This window comes from Sciurus carolinensis, chromosome 18 (genome assembly GCF_902686445.1).
Source record: "Sciurus carolinensis chromosome 18, mSciCar1.2, whole genome shotgun sequence".
NCBI lineage: Eukaryota > Metazoa > Chordata > Mammalia > Rodentia > Sciuridae > Sciurus > Sciurus carolinensis.
The window spans coordinates 7,716,844-7,735,260 of record NC_062230.1 but is presented as its reverse complement, the minus strand read 5'-3'; the positions used below and the strand labels follow the sequence as shown (position 1 = coordinate 7,735,260).

Below are 18,417 nucleotides of genomic sequence, written 5' to 3'. Positions count from 1 at the left end.
CAGGTAAGCACTCTACCAACTGAGCTATCTCCCCAGCCCTGTCCCCAGTTTTTTGTTTTTTGTTTTTGTTTTTTTTTTTTTAATTTAACAGGTTCTTGCTAAGTTGCTTAGGGCCTTGCTAAATTGCTAAGACTGGTCTTGAACTTGAGATCCTCCTGCCCTAGTTGCTGCCCCAGTTGCAGGCATGCGCCCAGCTATTTCTTATTTTGAGGTAGGATCTTGCTAAATTGCCCAGGCTGGCCTTACATTTTGATTCTCCTGCCTCATCCTCCCTAATGACTGGGATGTACACATGTGCCACTGTGCCCAGCCCAAGCCTATATTTAAAAATTTTCTTGTAGTTGTAGCTGGACAGAATGCCTTTGTTTATTTTTATGTGGTGCTAAGGATCAAACCCAGTGCCTCACACATGCTAGGCAAGCACTCTGCCATTGAGCTACAACCCCAGCCCAAGCCTATTTCTTAAAAAATATTTTTATTAGTTGTTGATGGACCTTTATTTATACGCAGTGTTGAGACTCGAACCCAGTGCCTCTCACATGCTAGGCAAGTGCTCTGCCACTGAACCACAAACCCAGTCATATTTTGTATTTTTTAATTTAGAGATAGGATCTCACTGAGTTGCTTAGTGCCTCACCATTGCTGAGGCTGGCTTTGAACTTGCTATTCTCCTGCCTCAGCCTACCAAGAAGCTGAGATTATAGGTTCAAGCCACCCGGCCTTGCCCAAACCTATTTTTGACTGGAGATGAGGACCCACTGTAGAAACAGCATGTCCAGGAGAGCGCCCTGACTCCTAAGGTGGAAGACTGGAGGAATGGTCCTGAGTTACTTGGGTACCAGTTTATAATATTAACGTTGTGACCAGTAATCCCCCCCAACTCTAAAAGGGGACCATTGATGCTGATAACACTGAGAAAATTGCAGGAGATAATCCCCCTCTTTGAAAAAGGAAACATCAAACCCTGAGTCCCCCATACAGAATTAGAGAAAAAATTTCGAAGAAATCACTTGAGCCTAAAATATTGTTTACTCAGGTGCTGTGCTATAAAATATCTTGGCCTTAAATGTGCAAACTTTTGAAATGAACAAACAGATTTGGTTTTGATGGTTAATTGAGATAAAAGAAAGGCCTCAAAACAGACTTAAAATATCAAGAAAAGATCATGACCTTAGTCACATAGTGATAACTATACTGCTTATTATCAGTTATCATTTTAATGAGCCTTAAAATTAATTTATTGCATTCATAATTACTTTCTGCCAGGAGCTAAGTTCTTTGTTCAACCAAATATAACTTAATGTCAAGTCACCAATAACCTTTACGTTGCTAAATTCCATTATCTTATATGACCTGTCAGCAGCCTATCAAAGAGCTGGTCACTCCCTTTTCCAGAAATGCTTTCTTCACCTGCCTTCCAGGACACTGTACCCCTTGGTTTCCCTCCTGCCTCACCAGTTGCTACTTCTCAGGTCTTTGCTGGTTCCTTCTCTTCTCCCCAACCTCCCAGGGTTCAGTCCTGCAACACCTGTCCATTCTAACAGAATATGGGCCCCACTGGTAGACAGACCTGTCTTAGCTTAGTCTGTGCTTCCTCTGGAAAACCTTGGCTCCCTTTAGATCATACTTCCTTCTAGGGGGCCCACAAATCCTCTACTTATCTCCTTAGCACAATTCACAGTATCTGCTCATCTTGTTTTTCACACCAAAATAGGAGCTACTTACCATGTTATAATATACCCAATATTTTATAGCTCAAGTTTCCTTGATCAGTTAGTCTGTTTTGCTTTGTTGTAGTCTGAGGTATGGATGTACTGTAGCTTATTTTACCATTCATCAGTTGAGACATCTGGGTTGTTTCCAATCTGAGGAATTTATTATAAATTAAACTGCTATGTATAATAGTGTACAGGTTTTTTAATGCCCCCAAGTGTTCTTGCTTGGTTGTGTGGTATGTTTATTTTTAGAAGAAACTGCCAAACTGTTTTCTAGAATGACTGTACCATTTTGGATTTCCACAAGTAGTATATAAGAGATCCAATGTCTCTGCATTCTCATCCACACTTAGTACTGTCAGGATTTTGTATTTTTTTCGTAGTTTTTTTTTTTTTCCCTCTCATTTTCCCGGCAGGGGATTTGAACTGGGGTCCTTTGGCATGGAAGGCGAGCGCTCTCCAGAAGGAGCCATTTGTTCAGCTCCAAGGATTTTGTATTTTAGCCATCCTAATGTGTAGGTGGTATTGCGCCTTGTTTTTCTAAACTTTTTTTTTTTTAGTTTTAGATGGACACAATACCTTTATTTATTTTTATGTGGTGCCAAGGATTCAACCCAGTGCCCGCCACATGCTAGGCAAGTGCTCTACCATTGGGCCACAACTCCAGCCCTCCTTGTGGTTTTCATGTGCATTTCCTTAATGGCTAAGATGTTGAACATCTTCTGATGTCCTTATACCCTCTTTTGTTGAAGTATCCCAAGTCTTTTCTCTATTTTGTAATTGGATGGTTTATTGGATCATTAAACTCTTGAGTTTAGAGTTCTTTACATATTCTGGATTTGTTGGACATGTGATCTACAAAGTATGTTCTCCCAGTCTGTGGCTTGTTTTCAGAGCAAAAATGTTGGAATTTTGACAAGGACCAGTTATCAATTTGTTTCTTTTGTAGATTGTGCTTTTGGAATCATGTCTAAGAACTCTTCATCTGATCCTATCTCATGAAGATTTTCCCCCTATGTCTTCATCTAAAGGTTTTATAGTTTCATGTTTTACATTTAGATCCACCATCGATTTTGTTACGGAGGTTCATTTCTTTGCCGATTTCTCCAGTTGTTTTCAACACCACTTGTTGAAAGGACCATCCTTTCTCCATTGAACTGCTTTTGCACCTTTGTTGAAAATGAATTGGCTGTGTTTACTTATTGCTGGGTTCTCTATTCCACTATATTGATTTTTGTGTCTCTCTCTCTGCCAATACCACACTTTCTTCATTATTATATTTATATAGTAAGTAAAAATCAGATGGCGTGATTCCAACAACGTTTTCAAAATTGTTTTGGCTAGTCTACTTCCTTTGCCTTTCCATATAAGTTTTAAAATAAACATCTTATCTACAAAAATTCTTGCTGAGATTTTTATAGGAATTGCATTAAAACTGTAGGTCAATTTGGAGGGAATTGGTATCTTTTCTATGTCTAATCTTCCATTTTAACATAAGACCCCCAAACTTGTGGTAAATCAAAGAATCTAAAGCTACAGAAGAAAACTTCAGGATTTAGATGGTGCTGGGAGGGAATTTCTCTTTCCAACCTGCCATCAAGTAAGTCAGACTCCACCCAAGACAACTAGAGAAGGGCCTGGGGGGCATAAATAAGCCAACTCACGTGTTGGCTTAATTTACAAGACATTGGATTTAGCAACTCAATTAGCATCCCCATTTGAGTGATGGGGAAGCCGAAGCAGAAAGTCGTTCAAGGTCCCCAGGGCAGGTGTAACTCCTTTCCAAGGGAACTGTCCAGAAGCTATACAATCTGAACAAAGACCGGTCCCCCCAGGCCTTGGGGGAACTGCGAACCCCAGCCCTTCCCGCCAGGGGGCGGAACGTCCCTGCACCGGGGTGGAGCGGCCGAAAAGCTGGGGGTGCTGGCAGAGCTGTGGGCGAGCAGCCCTAAAGGCTGGGCACAGAGCTTGTGGCCCCGCACGCAGAGGAGAAAGGTGAGTTCCCGTGAACTACAGTGTGTCCCCGGGCGCTCTCCTCTGGCCTTTACTCAATCACCCCTCGGTCCTTGGTTGCAGGGACCTTGGGCGGGAGGCCAGCTGTCATTTCTATCCACGCTTCTGCTGACCTTCGCGATCATGGTCTTCTGAACTCGCCCGCTGTCTGCTCAGAATCCCCATCTCATGCCCCCGCAAAAGCTAACGGCTGTTCCCCGCTCCTCCGGACCCCTTCGGCGGCGGGGAAGTTAGTATGGACAGAAAGGACCGGGCCCCGCCCCTTCTGGCTCCGCCCCCTGCCGCCCCGCCGCCCGGCGTACACGTGTAGATCCCGTCACGCCCGGAAGCCTCGCGGTGCTCAAACTCCTCGCGCAGTCGCGCGAGCGCTCGGGAAAGGGGCGGGGAGAACGGAGGCCGGGAAGGCGATTCTCGAGGCGCGGGGCGCGGGGACGCAGTTCGTAACCTTTACTTGAGTGGGGGGTCTGGCGTGCCTTTTGCGCACCCTTTTCCTAGTCCTTCCCTTCCCTTGGGACTGAAGGTCGCGGATCGCAGCCTGTATTTGGGCTGCTCAGCGAACTCTTGAGTGAGCTGGCGGAGTGGGCCGCGCCCGGAGGGCACCTTGGAGCGCAGAGGGTATGCGCCGTGGAAACGGCGAAGGGGGCGGTGGAGGTGCGTGAGGTTGGGGACGACTCGACAAACGGATAAGAACCGGAGGTGGGGAGGCAGAGACTGGAAGGGAAGAGGGGCGTCGATCGTGCCCCATCCCGGGGGCATCCTTTGTACTGGAAGCGTGATAGGAAAGCACGCGGAGTAACTTGTGATCCTCGATCTTGTCCCTTTCCCGTTCCAGGGTGCACAGCATGGCTGAAAACCGAGAGCCCCGCGGGGCAGTCGACGCTGAGCTGGACCCGGTGGAGTACACCCTTCGGAAAAGGCTTCCCCACCGTCTGCCCCGGAGGCCCAATGACATTTATGTCAACATGAAGACTGACTTTAAGGCCCAGCTGGCCCGCTGCCAGAAGCTGCTGGACGGAGGGACACGGGGTCAGAATGCATGCACTGAGATCTACATTCACGGTTTGGGCCTGGCCATCAACCGCGCCATCAACATTGCCCTGCAGCTGCAGGCAGGCAGCTTCGGGTCGTTGCAGGTGGCAGCCAACACCTCCACTGTGGAGCTTGTGGATGAACTGGAACCAGAAACTGACACAAGAGAGCCACTGACCCGAATCCGCAACAACTCGGCCATCCACATCCGAGTCTTCAGGGTCACACCCAAGTAATTGAAATGAAGCTGGCCCCTCTTATTTATCTCCCCCTCCCGCCACCACCTCAGGTAGCCCCAGATGTGGCTGTCTTGACTTGGCTCTGTCACAGATGACTGCTAGAGCCCTGTAAGAACAGACCTGTGAAGCTGGGTTGGTGGTGCACTTCTATAATCCCAGAGACTCAGGAGGCTGAGGCAGGAGGATGGAAGGTTCAAAGCCAGCCTCAGCAACTTAGTGAGACTCTGTCTCAAAATTTAAAAAAAGGGCTGGGAATGTGGCTCAGTGGTTAAGCACCGCTGCTGGGTTGTTCCTGGTGCCAAAAAAAAAAAAAAAAGAAACAGGCCTGGTCCCTCAGCCTAAGGACTCTGAATTGAGGGCAGGAAGATGTACTGTCTCTTTTTGGCCTCAAACAGTGGCCCTTTCTTGTCCTATACAATAAAAAGTGCAAGTTGTGTTGGTGCCCTGCCACTCAACTGCTACTACTTCTTTCCTGTGTGATTCTGTGTGTACCTGAATAGGGGGAGTAGGAAACTTGACAAGTTTTTAAGTATAGAAGGGGAATCCAGATGTTTCCTGCAGAACACAGATTATGACAGTGTAACCTGAACAAACTGTCTAGTAGGTGCAGAAGCCCAATAATCCCAATGTCTGCCTTAACATTTTCCATGCCCTCAGAGGAAGACTGGGTGGATAAAGGCCACTTGCCTGCCGAGATGCAGCTGGGGTGGTTGTATGCCTGTAGATTTGCCAGACTCCTTCCTGGTGATGTTTTCCAGGAACAGGAAAGGTGATTGAAAGATGATGGAAGCAAATGGGACCTCCTAATGTCACACTCTGTGGATGGAACGGACAGTTTTGACTGATTTAATTCCTGGTTCTGCAGGGCCCAGGTAGCTTCTGAGCAGCTGTAGTCCAGAACCTTTGAGGCCCTTCTGGCAAGGCTCTTTGGTGGGAAAGAAAAGTCTCCCCTGATTAATTACCAGGCACACAGGTAATATATACTTTCTCATTTTGGTATTTATGGGATGACCTGATCTTTCACATTAAACCAGAGTTATCTCAAGCAATGTTTATCAAAGTGATGATGACGAGTTTGTGGACCTTGAGATCAATATACTGGGTCACAGCCTTGTTTTTAAAAGGCAACTTAGCTAAAAAGTACAATTTAATTTTGGGGGTGAGTGTATACTAGGAATTGAGTCCACAGGCAGTCTACTACTGAGCTACATCCCAGTTTTTATTTTTTGGTAGCAGGGATGGACCCCAGGGGCATTTAACCATTGAGCCACATCCCCAGACCTTTTTATTTTTTTTAATTTTGAGACAGGGTCTCACTAAGTTGCTGAGGCTGACTTTGAACTTGAAATCCTCCTGTCTTAGCCCCCTACCCCAGTTGCTGGGATTATAGGTGTGCACTCCCATTTATTTTTTAAAAATTAAAAAAAAAAAATTATTTTGAGACAGGTTCCTGCTAAATTGCCGAGGCTGGCCTCAAACTTGTAATCCTCCTGCCTCAGTTTCCAGAGTAGCTACATTTACAGGTGTATGCCACTGCGCCTGGCTGGTAACATTTTATTGAAGCCTTTTTAGTCAGGCGCATGTAGTTAGTTTTCCTTATCCATAAGCCCTGCATCCTTGGATTCAGTTGAAAATACTAAAATATTAGTGTGTACTAAATACATAAGACTCTTATTCTTGTCATCATTTCCTGAATAATATATCAACTTTTTACATAACATGTACATTGTCTTGGGTACTATAAGTAATCTAGAGGTGATTTAAAATGTATAGGAGGGGCTGGGGTTGTGGCTCAGTGGTAGAGCGCTTGCCTAGCATGTGCGAGGCACTGGGTTCAATTCTCAGCACCGCGTATCAGTAAATGAATAAAAAATAAAGGTCTGTCAACATCTAAAAAAATGTTTAAATAATAAATAAAATGTATAGGAGGGCATAGTGGTACATACCTGTAATTCTAGCAATTTGGGAGACTGAGGAGGATTGCAAGTTCTAGGTCAGCCTTAGCAACTTAGGGAGACCTTGTCTCAAAATAAAAAAGAAAAAGGGCTGGAAACATAGCTCAGTGGTAAAGTGCCCCTGGGTTCAGTCCCCAGTACCAAAATAAAATGTACAAGAGGATGTGGGTAAATTCTATGCTGTTTTATGTAAGGAACTTGAACATCCTTGGATTTTGGTATCCTCAGCAGGTCCTGGGACCATTCCCTGTCAGATACCAAGAGATGGTTATATGCACATATGGAGTAGTTATGATGTAAATTGTATTGTTGACTATTATTTGAGGCCTTAAGAATTTGAAAGCCTCGGCCAGGTATGGCGGCACATGCCTGTAATCCCAGTGGTTTGGGAGGCTGAGACAGGAGGATTGCAAGTTCAAAGCCAGTGTCAGCAACAGTGAGGAGCTAAGCAACTCAGTGAGATCCTGTCTCTAAATAAAATTCAAAATAGGGCTGGGGATGTGCCTCGGTTGAATGCCCCTGAGTCCAGTCTCCAGTACCAAAAAAAAAATGTTTGAACGTTAGTAACTGAATTTTACTCTAGTTACTATGAAATAATAATAATTTGGTTTGAACCTGAAAACCTTACAGGCTCCTAACTGAAATCCCTTCTGGCTTGTGTATGTGACATGGCCCATACTTGTAAGGATTTCAGCAGTTAATGGGGAAGTGGATACATATTTGTGATTGAGTAAGATGTGTAAGAAGTAATAGTAACTGTGATATGAAAATGAAGATGTGCAAAGGCTGACTTCCTGGTGGGGTCCGAAGTGGTTTCACCTTTGACCTGGTATTGAAGGAGGAATAGGAGCTTGCCAGGCAGAAGAGAGGGAAAAGGGCAGTCTGGGAGAGAAATCACGGGTGATTCATGAATAGGCTGGGTATGTTCTAGGACTGGAGGGACACAAGGTGCCTAGGAAGCAGGAGGCACTGGGGAGACGAGACTGCTGACGTTTCCATCACCTCCCTCCCTCCATCACCCTTGACTTCAAGGCTCCTTTGCCCTGGAGCCCCCAGTAACCGGGTGGGAAGCCCTCAGGGAACCGAATGGTCTGTGTGTCTCCCTGCACGTATGTGTTCTTGTCTGCATGCCGGGCCTGGGCCCAGCTGAGGTGGTGGCAGGCAGCCCTTTTGCGCTTGGTTTGTTTTGGCAGTCCCACTCCCAGCCCATTTGTTTCTCTTCCACGTTTCCTCCCTGCTTGCCAGTGGGCCTTCCTCAGTGGCCTCTGGAGAAAGAGCTTTTGGATGTTGCTACTGAAGGAAGTGGGCTCACCTTTAGAAAGTGGGAGCAGGTAGGGGGTGTGAACAAGGCTCAGGCATGTGTTGGGTCCCTGGAGAGTGGGCCGAGCAAAGAATCCTTGTGTCTTCCTTAGGGACCTCTGCAGGGAGGCCAGCCCCAGCCTCTGTTCCCTCCTCTGCTGGCTCTCCAAGTGACCTCCATCCTAGCTTACTTCAGCAGGGGAGGTGGGAGGGCACAAGTGTGTCCAAACCTCTCCCACCTTTTTACTCAACTGCTACAGAGCCCACAATGAATGGGAAATGAACTCCTAGTTCAGAAGCAGATCCCCAGGGGCCAGATTCAAATCCAAATGCTTATCCTGGAGTGGGTGTAGACATTTGCTTACCATCCATAGCATTCATTGAGCATCCACGATTTGTTGGGATCTGTGCTGGGTGCCATGCCTGGCCAGGGCACATATTAAAACTGTTGGTCCTGTAAAGTCCAATAAGAAGAAGATTTAAAAAGACAAGTAACTTGCAGATTGCTTGGAACTGTCCTAGTAATAGTAAGGGCTTAGTCAGTAGGGCTTCTAATGAGTGGAATGATGCCATTTGGCTAAGAAATGGTTTCAGGCATCTAAGACTAGGGAGAAGGGAAGGAAGGTGATGTCTGAGCTATTAGTTTTGCCAGGCTTTTGATTGTGCTGGGCGTAGCAGGGGAGAGGACAGGCCCTTGGGACATTAGAACTGGTTTAGATTTGTTGATGGTCCTCCTAGGAAGGCCTAGCACTTTGTCCCAGGTGTATTCTTAGTGCTTGGTCAGAAGTTGGGGGAACAACGTCATGTTCACAAACCCTTGGATCTCTGAAGGAGTTGGACAAGTATGTTCTAATGCAGGGTCTTAGGGAAAAGGGTCTCCAACTGCATAGAGATTTGGGGCAAGAAAAAGGTCATTCCACCAAGAATATGTCTATGAAAATGGCCACTTGAATTCCATCTCTCTAATGGCATTATGGGTACTTGTTATTATTTTTTAATTTTATATATATATATATATATATATAATGTGTGTGTGTGTGTGTGTGTGTATTTAGTTGTAGTGGACACAATATTTTTATGTGGTGCTGAGGATTGAATCCAGGGCCTCACGCGTGCTAGGTGAGCATGCTACCACTGAGCCACAACCCCTGCCCTGGGTTTGGATTTAACTGTGTTTTCTTGTGCAGTGATTACATATTGTTTTTATAATAAGAAAATGTTGAATTCATACAAAGCCTGTTCTTGATTGATCTCTTGTTCTCTTGGTAAAGTGATCAGGGAGTTAGTCATAAAACTGATGGGATAACCTGAAGAAATGATTTTCTGGTGAACGAATGGTAGATGGATGCAGGGATGGGTACACAGGGGGACGCCTGCTGCTTCACTGAGAGACGCCAAATGTCTTGTCCCTGGAAATAGGCAAGCAGGGGATGGAGCTTCCCTTTCCAGGATCTCCCAGATCTCGTCCAACTCAGAGTCTGTGAGTCTTTTTTGCTACAAGAAAAATATACTTTCCTGAAAGGACTAAAATTATTGCTGACCATGAACTAAGACACAAGCAAAAGAGCTACTTACATACAGATTAGGGGGATACATGTGGGGTCGAACAAGTTCTGATAATTCATTAGTTCTTATTGAACCATGAATAATTTGGGAACATATTTGCTAAGTTTGGATGTTGAAGAGTATGTCTAAGGTTTCTATAAGCTTCCTTGGAGTAGAGCATGGACTATATTCCTCCAAGGAACAAGAGCTTAGTAAATTCATGCAAAATCCTTATGAAGTCACCAAGTTCTGTGTTAACAAATGAAACTTGTATTTATAACCACACATCTGCAAAAAAGTCTACATGGAGAAAAAATTCCTAACATTTAAATTGCCAGAATTGTTTTTGCAGTGCTGGGGTACAACTGAAGGCCTCCTGCATGCTAGGCAAGCACTCTACCACTGAGCTACATCCCAAGTCCATTTAATTTTTTATTCCGAGACAGGGACCTGTTAAATTGCCCAGGCCGGCCTTGAACTTGTGATCCTCCTGCTTCAGTCTCCTGAGTACCTGGGATTATGGTTGTGATAATAACATCTGGCTCAGTAATGCCTTTTTAAAGTTAGGACTTTCTAATTTTGTTTTTGCTTGGACAGGAAAGCTACTTTGGACCATTTACAAGCCATATCTTCTGATATGGAGTTAGTGATATGGGAAGGGGCTTGGGAATATTCCACAATATTTATGAACTAGAATCCTAGGATGTGGTCTGTTACTTTCCACAGAAATCTGACTGGGGAAGGTGGAGGTCTTTGGTGCTTTGGGAGCCTGGACGTATTTGGGAGATTTAAGACACAAATAACAAAAGAAGGTGACCCTGTAATGTTTCGAGGCTTGTTTAGGTGTGCCCAAAGGTCTCACTCAGACCAGAGTCACTGGGGCTTCTCTGGGTCTCCCTAAGAAATAGCTGGTGGGCCCCAGGCTTTGAATACCTAAGATTTGGACTGACTTGATATCTGCCCCTTATCCACCCACAGTTTCTGCAGGAGTGAAAACTAACTGCATCCAGGTGCTAGTTTCCCCCAAGTGCAGTCAAGGCACCTGTATCCACCCTCTATTTGATGATCTTTTCAGCAAGTTGCATGGTCAGGGCAGCTACTGTACCAGAGGCAGGGTGCCATGAATCTGTCCCCAACTCCCAGGGAGGGACTAGTAGACAATGCCAGAGGAAGACTGAGGAATACCAGTAATAATAACTATGCTTATTATATATGTGCCAGGTGTCATGTAGACCATCACAGCCCTGGGAAGCAATTCCATCCTTTTGGCCATCCCCGTTCTACAGAAAGGCTCTGAGATAAGGTCACCTGGCCAAGTGAGGTGCCTGGCAAGTCGGTAGCAGAGTTCAGGTCACTGATTCACCAGACAGTTCCTCTAAGTCACTGAGCCGCCTCACAGAGCTGCTTATTGAGAACAGAAACCTGGATGTCTGATTCTGTTGGCTGCTTTATGACAGGAAGGCATCTCTTGCCTCAGTTTCTCCAAACTGACCTTTGAAAGGACTCTGCCTTGGTTCTCCAGCAGGAACCCCTTCTCCAGTATTCTTGCTTCTTTCCCAGTTCCCCAAGGGCCAGGAAGCTCCCCCCAACACCCTCCCAGGTCCCCGGGCCACCCTACTTCCCAGCACAGAAGGTCTTCTGGGCCAGCTGACTGAACTCCTGAGCCAAAAAGCCACTGTTGGAAAGGAGGCAGGATGAGGGGCCCAGAGGCCCCCCTCTCTCCAACCCGACTCCAGGCAGCTGGAGCTCCGTGCTGCCTGGGGTCTAGGACAGCTCAGGGGGGTTGTAAATTTGCTTCTCCTTGGATCTTCAATCTGAACTGGCTGCCAGGAGGAATCTGTGGAACACAGCCTGACTCCACCCCCGCCACCATCTCTTCACAACTGTCCCTTTCAAGCTGGGCTTCATGGCTGCCTACTCAGAAAGTAGACGAGGCTTCCCAAGTCCAGGATCCCAGGAAGCTAGTTGGCCAGGCATGGCTCACTCCCCTCTAGGCCTCCCATTCTCTAGCTGAGGAGCCTGGCATGGAGATGCCCACGGAGTGCCACCCATAGCTGAGTGATGACCATAAACAGGCTGCATGCTTGGTAGGCAAGAAGCTGTATGAGACCTTCCATACGCCTCCCCCTCCTTTCTGTAGCAGGGCACCGGTGCTGCCTGACTAGAGAGAGTATCACACCCAAGAAACTTAATATCTCCTGAAGTCCCGCAGTGCTCAACTCTGACCAGTGGTCCTGCCAGCGAGGGACCTAAGATGTGTGCACAAATGATGGCAGTGCAGAGGAAGGAGACAACTTCCTGCTGCGGGAATGGGGAAGAGGAGGGAATACTTGGGTTTGGGATCTGAAGAAAAGGGGGAGATGGTGTGGGCAGGTGACCCAGGAGGAAGGCACATTAGTGAACAGCAGAAGACCACGAGACATTGAGGTGAGCTCTTGGGATGGAGGGAGGAGGGCGAGTGGGAGAAGATGCTGGAAAGTTGGGTGGGTGCCAGGACAGGGAGGGTCTCAGTTCTGAGGTCATGGGGAGCCACTCCGGGATCTCAGGAATGGGGCTGTCAATGGGAAGGTTCACTGAGCTGCTGTTAGAGATTCACTGGAGGAGTCAGTGAGGAGACCCCCTGTGGTGGACCAGGGCTGGGTCAGCACCATGCCAGAGGAATACAGCAGGCAGGTGAAGGGGCACTGGGTGGCAGGATGGTGGGCACTGGAGTCTCCAGGGCCCCCTGCCACTGAGGACAGATGGATGACCCTGCTGGGCAGTATCCAGGTGCATCTGGGTTGTAGTCGGACCCAAACCTGCCTCTGCCCTCAGCAGGATTACTGTGGCATTGGGATGGGTATGGGGAGGACCAAGGGCCTCTCCCCCAACTCCCTGTCAAGCTGCTATCCTAACTCTCCAAGGGCCCCAGGGGACAAGTCACCCTGACCAGCAGGCTTCAACACCAACAGGCTGGTAGCCTGTCTCATCTCCCTTCTCCTCTGGTGGGCAGGAACCCAGGGACCTTGACAAGTCACTGTGAGAGGAGGGGCAGGTCCCACAGCTCAAATGTCTCCACCCTCTCCTCCCACTGTGTCCTCCCCACCCCCATCTGCCCCGGCCCCCTTGCCATAGTTAGGTCAGCACAGTGACGCAGGAGTCAGGGGCCCTGGAGAGCAGAGTCTGTTGGGGGGGTGTGGTCAGGACAAGGCGCACGTGCGGATGAGTGTGGACGTGTGTGCATGTGCATGTCCTGCAGCTGGGCCCTGGAAGGGAGCAGAGCTGGGCTCTGAGTGCCAAGCCAGGACATCAGGTTTGGGAAGGGCCCTGAGCAGGCTCTTGGTGAGCAGAGGGAAGGGGTCAGGCCCTGATACCACCAGCCAGACACTCAGATGAACCCCCTTTCTCTTTCCACACCCCTCTTTGATCATGTTCTCCCTCACACCCCTTTATGGTCCCTCCTTCACCTCCATCTGGTCACCTTCTCACTGTGGTTTCCAGACTGCCTCACTGACAATGGCAACCCTTGAACCCCCTTCTGCCCCTCTGCCTTCGGGGACTTTTCTCTTTAATGCTTTTTTTTTTGTACTAGGGATTGAACCCAGGGGTGCTCAACCACTGAGCCACATCCCAGCCCTACTTCATATTTTATTTAGAGACAGGGTCTCACTGAGTTACTTAGTGCCTTGCTTTTGCTGAGGCTGGCTTTGACTCATGATCCTCCTGTCTCAGTCTCCCGAGTCACTGGGCTTCCAGGCAAGTGCCACCGTGCCTGGCTCTCCTTAATTCTTGCTGCCATTTGAATTTGTATTCATTTGTGTTCATTGTCCCCGGATTAAAAAGTCAGCTCCACCAGGGCAGGCATTCTTTTTACCTGTGTCATTCACAGTCTGTCCCCAGGTCCTGCTCAAGAGTGTATGTACTCCATAAACATTTCTTCAGTAAGTGAATGAATGTTTCCTACTATTTTCAAACAGAATCCAAATTCCTCAGAGTAGTATTCAAGGCCCTTTACAACGCGACTCCTGGCTGGCTGTACTCTGGCCTAAATGCCCAGCTCTCCCTCCTGCTCACTCCCCCAACACACCAGCCTCTCCCTTAGCTTTGCCAAATCAGCAGCTCCCTGCCCCTCACGTGTGCCACTGAAACCCTGCTCACTCTTCCAGGCTAAGCTCACGGGCCTCCACCTTCAGATTACCTTAACATCTCCCAGCTGGAGGAGAGTCCGCCCCTCTCCCAACCTCTTCCAGCTCAGATCTGCGTACTCCAGATCTGAGCACCCTGCTCTGTGTACCCAGCTTATCTCAGTACTTACACACTGCAAACTCCAGGAGGTCAGAAACTCCGTCTCGATGCCTCTGATTGTCCTGCAAAGTGTGCAGCCAAATGCTTGCACAAAGTAGGCACTGGGGCTGGGGATGTGGTTCAGTGAAAGGGCACTTGCCTAGCATACATGAGGTCCTGGGTTCAAGTTCCAGCACTGCAAAACAAAACCAAGCCCCCGAAACACAAATAGGCGCTGAATGCATGCATAAGAGATATTTAATATCATGAGACCGGGTAGGGAGTTAAAGAACAGATAAAACCCCTGTGTTTGTAGAACTTGGCTGTCTTTTTGACATCTGAGAGAGGTGAGGACGGTACTTTCATCACACCCATTTGACAGGTGAGGAGAACACAGAGACTCAAGGATGAGGCCACTTTTTAAGGTTCCAGAGGCCAATTAGCCTTGGACTCCTGTTCTAGGAAACTCACCCCTCTGCTCAGGAATTCCAGAAGCCATGAAAGCTGAACTGTAGATCCCAACTCCATCACCACTTGGGATTAGCTCTTCCTGGTCCTTAAAAATTTTGGCACACAGATTAACCTATATCACAGGTCACAAACCCTGATGTCAAAGTGCAGGAGTGTCCTGAACAGCACACCATGTGCTCAGTGTCCTTAAAGTTACTTTTTTGGATTTTCAGGGTTCTAGAAAGTGAGGAACATGGGGAGAAGAATCTCAAATCCCTTGCTGCATCTACTCCCATTCAATTCCTCCAGATGGACAACAGCGACCTTTAGACCACATCCTGGGATTGTGAGAGGGAAGGCCACCCAGTTGCTTCCAGTCTTTCAGACCCAACTATTTTGCAGGAACCCGGGAACCCAGCTCTTGGCAGCTTTGAGTCCGTGGCCAGGGGAGGTGTCCGGGTGCCCAGCCTTCCCCGTTCAGCCCTCCTCGCCCAGGTCCAGGCCTTCTGTCCATCCGGCGGGTGCGCACCCCGCTGGCTCCCCTGCGGGAACCCAGGGCCGCGGGGGCAGACCCGCGCCCGCACGTGCGCCTGCAGCTGCATGGTTCCCGCCCCGGCGAGCCCCCGACCCAGGCGTCCTGCCCCCTGCTCCGACCCGGGGTGGCCCACACCCCTGGCGACCCCTCACGCACTCAGCCTCACCCCCACCCCCACCCGCGCACGCACACATGCTGATAACAACCCCGACCCCCGGCCGGAGCCGCAGTGTCCCCAGGCCAACCACCGCCGGTCGCTGCGTTGCGCCGTCCTCCCGGACCCTGGCCAGGGCCACCGCGCCAGCTTTCCTCCGACCCTGGGATCGGCGGCCGCGACGTACCTGCGCCCCCTGGACACGACCCCCTCCTCCAAGCCCGTGGGGTGACACAACCCAATCCAGCTTCCCGGGATGAGGGCTCTCGGCGTGGGCGCCCGCCGAGCCCCGGGGCGCTGAGGGGCCCCGCCAGGCGCGGAGATGGGGGCGCGCGGTGAGTACTCGCGGGCTGGGGGAGCTGCCGCCGCCCGGGCCCCTGTTTGAGGAGGGATTTACCTCTGGGGCTATGGGCCAGGAGGTGGCTGGGTTCAAGGACCTGCGACCTGCAAAGGACCCGCGAAGGGGGAGGGGGTGGGGCAGCCTCCACGTGCAGGCAGGGCTTGGGGACCCTCTGGGAATGGCAAAAGCCAGATCTGAAGCCGGGGACAAGGTTTGGGGTTTCAGGGAGCAGAGGCGCCGCTCTGCGGGCGGGGAACAAGCTGATAAGCGGATACCTGGGTCCTGGAGCTACAGCCGGTGTCTGCCAGGGGAAGGTCCTGTCGCACCGGGATTGAAGTTTGGCCCGAGAAGTGGATGCCGGTCGCTGGGGGGTGGGGTGTGCACGCGCCGCGGGTTTGAATGAAGGCCAGCGGGGCAGCGCTTGAAAGCCCGCGAGGTTGGGGTCAGCCGGGACTAGCTGGCAACAGAGGCGCGGGATGAGCGAACCTGCCGCTCCAAACCCACCCTCCCCTCCCCTCCCGGCCTCACGCTCAGCCTGGCTCTTTCAGAATGTCCTGTCCTGCCGCTCCTGCTGTCTCTGCTGTTCCTTCCTCTGGGCCTCCCCGTCCTGGGCACCCCTGCACGCCTCATCTGTGACAGCAGAGTCCTGGAGAGGTACATCCTGGAGGCCAAGGAGGCTGAGAATGTCACGGTGAGGCCCCCTCCCTGGCACATGCCACAGAATTGACCCTCCAGACTCCAGGGAGAAAACTCAGGAACCTGGTCTCCTTCCTGGCACTTCCACCCCCAACCCCTCATAAGAATATTAAAAACTGGTAGTCCCCAAAGCATACCTGGGAGCTAGGTATGGGGCAAAGCTAGAGGGTCCTGTGGTCTGAGGGCCCAGGACCAGAGCTCTTGCGGGCCCTGACTCCTGGGCTGTGTTTTTCAGATGGGCTGTGCAGACGGCTGCAGCCTGCATGAGAATGTCACCGTCCCAGACACCAAAGTTAACTTCTATGCCTGGAGGAGGATGGAGGTGAGTTGTCTTTTCCTTCCTCTCCAGGGGGTCTCATTTTGGGACCCTGAGAGGGTGGAAGGGAGAATAATGGAAAAGAAACGAGGGAACTCACTCATTCATTTGTTATTCGTATTCAACACACCTTATTACACACCTTCTGTTTGCTCTGCTTGGTGCAAGGAGCTGCTGAGAGGGAGGTGGCCAGGGGTGACCTGGGCCCACTGACTCCAGGTCTCTGCTCCCTTTAGGTTGGGCAGCAGGCTATAGAGGTCTGGCAAGGCCTGGCCCTGCTCTCAGAAGCCATCCTGCGGGGCCAGGCGCTGCTGGCCAACTCCTCCCAGCCATCGGATACTCTGCAACTGCACGTGGACAAAGCTGTCAGTGGCCTGCGCAGCCTCACCTCCCTGCTCCGGGCCCTGGGAATCCAGGTGTGTAGTGGGTGTGGACACTTCCTCTTGCTTTTTCTGTAAGCTGGGGGAACACATCCTGCCAAGAACTACTGGGGCTCTCCTCCTCTCCCCACCAATGCTGTCCCTGATCCCATTTCCATCGGGGATCCCCAGGACTGCAGTAACCTCCTGTTCTTTTCTGGTAGAAGGAAGCCATCTCGCCTTCAGATGCAGCATCCGCAGCTCCACTCCGAACCTTCACTGTGGATACTTTGTGCAAACTCTTCAGAATCTACTCCAATTTCCTCCGGGGAAAGCTGAAGCTGTACACAGGGGAGGCCTGCAGGAGGGCGGACAGGTGACCAGGTGCCTCCACTCAGGCACGTCCATCCGCTCGCTCACCACCTCTGCCTGTGCCCTGCCTCCCCTCCACCACTCCCAGCCCCCTCAAGGGGCTGTCACTTCAGTGCCAACCTGTCCCACGGACACTCCAGTGCCAGTGGTGACATCTCAGGGGCCAGAGGAACTGTCCAGAGCTTAACTCTGAGATCTACGAATGTCATAGGGCCAGCCTGAGACCCCAGAGCATGAGGAATTCAGCTTCACACTGAGGGATGGAGCTGTGTTGGGTAGACACCTAAACTCACTAGGTGCCTTGCAGAACCGGAACATCAAGACAAACTTTGAAGGACAATGCTTCTTTTTGCACCTACCAGGCAGGGACAGGATGGACTGGAGAATTTAGGTGGCAAGCAAGCCACGAATCCTCTAGGTCTCCTGGGGACTCCCATGACTGCAAGAGCCCACTGGACAATAGGCATGGCGAGAGCTATGGAGATGGAATGGGGGCTGGCTCCTGGCTCTCACGTCGGGGGGAGGGGACCCACGTTTTGTGTACTTTTAAATCTCACTGGCAAGAGCTGAAACCACCAACATGGCTCTTGACTTTTCTCTCCCCCGACAGGAGCCCTCTATTTCCCTGGCTCTGCCCCTATGCCGGCAGCAGGGCGTCAGATATGGGAAAACAGAGTGGAGGGGGTTGGGTCCTACGTGCTGCCTCACATGGCCTGTCTGACCTCTTGACCCCACTGGGCCTGAGGCCACACGTTCTGCCCACGCTGGTCAATAAGGAGGCCCCATTCAAGGCTGTTCCTCAGTGGGCAGCTGCCAGCCCGCCAGAACAAGCCTTTAGGGACCCCAGGCTGCCATAGAAGAAACAAGCCAGGATGAGGGCCCACTTTGGGGACTGATGGCAGCTGCCAACTCTGGCTCCTGGTCCCTTATTATTTCCCACCTTTACTCCATGGCCCCTTTGGGTCATTCCACATCCCCAAGCATCAGCTTCCTACCTCGGCACACAATCTCCCACCTCCCAGTAAATCCAGCAGCTCTCTGTCCTGGCCTTAGGATTGTCTGCCCCAATTCACAGAAGGGCCAGAGGTTCTATGGGGGCCACCTGCACAGACTGCTGTCTTACTGTGCACTTGCCGT

General features: G+C 50.2%; 2 protein-coding genes across 4 annotated transcripts; both read left to right on the top strand.

The window, feature by feature from the left end:
* Positions 1–4,094: 4,094 nt before the first annotated feature.
* Pop7 (POP7 homolog, ribonuclease P/MRP subunit) lies at positions 4,095–5,464 on the top strand. 3 transcript variants are annotated; one of them, XM_047533688.1, is made up of 2 exons: positions 4,095–4,379; positions 4,561–5,464. In XM_047533688.1, the coding sequence occupies exon 2, from the start codon at positions 4,571–4,573 to the stop codon at positions 4,991–4,993; it is 423 nt and encodes a 140-aa protein (XP_047389644.1). In that variant the 5' UTR covers positions 4,095–4,379; positions 4,561–4,570; the 3' UTR covers positions 4,994–5,464. The 3 variants fall into 3 exon arrangements, with proteins under 3 accessions (XP_047389644.1, XP_047389643.1, XP_047389645.1); XM_047533687.1 differs by having other exon boundaries at positions 4,096–4,343; XM_047533689.1 differs by having other exon boundaries at positions 4,120–4,164.
* An 8,662-nt stretch (positions 5,465–14,126) lies between these two features.
* Positions 14,127–17,803, top strand: Epo (erythropoietin). Its single transcript, XM_047534152.1, has 7 exons — positions 14,127–14,148; positions 15,004–15,195; positions 15,334–15,532; positions 16,072–16,228; positions 16,469–16,555; positions 16,786–16,965; positions 17,133–17,803. Exons 1-7 carry the CDS (start codon positions 14,127–14,129, stop codon positions 17,286–17,288), a joined length of 993 nt encoding a protein of 330 aa, XP_047390108.1. The 3' UTR covers positions 17,289–17,803.
* The last annotated feature ends 614 nt before the right edge of the window (positions 17,804–18,417 follow it).

Bases quoted from the DNA above. Each gene is read 5' to 3' on its own strand.
- Pop7 (XM_047533688.1), top strand. From the start codon at position 4,571: ATGGCTGAAAACCGAGAGCCCCGCGGGGCAGTCGACGCTGAGCTGGAC.
- Epo (XM_047534152.1), top strand. From the start codon at position 14,127: ATGCCTCTGATTGTCCTGCAAA. The intron at 14,149-15,003 runs GTGTGCAGCCAA...CTCCTCGCCCAG, and splicing joins GCCTCTGATTGTCCTGCAAA to GTCCAGGCCTTCTGTCCATC. The intron at 16,229-16,468 runs GTGAGGCCCCCT...TGTGTTTTTCAG, and splicing joins AGGAGGCTGAGAATGTCACG to ATGGGCTGTGCAGACGGCTG.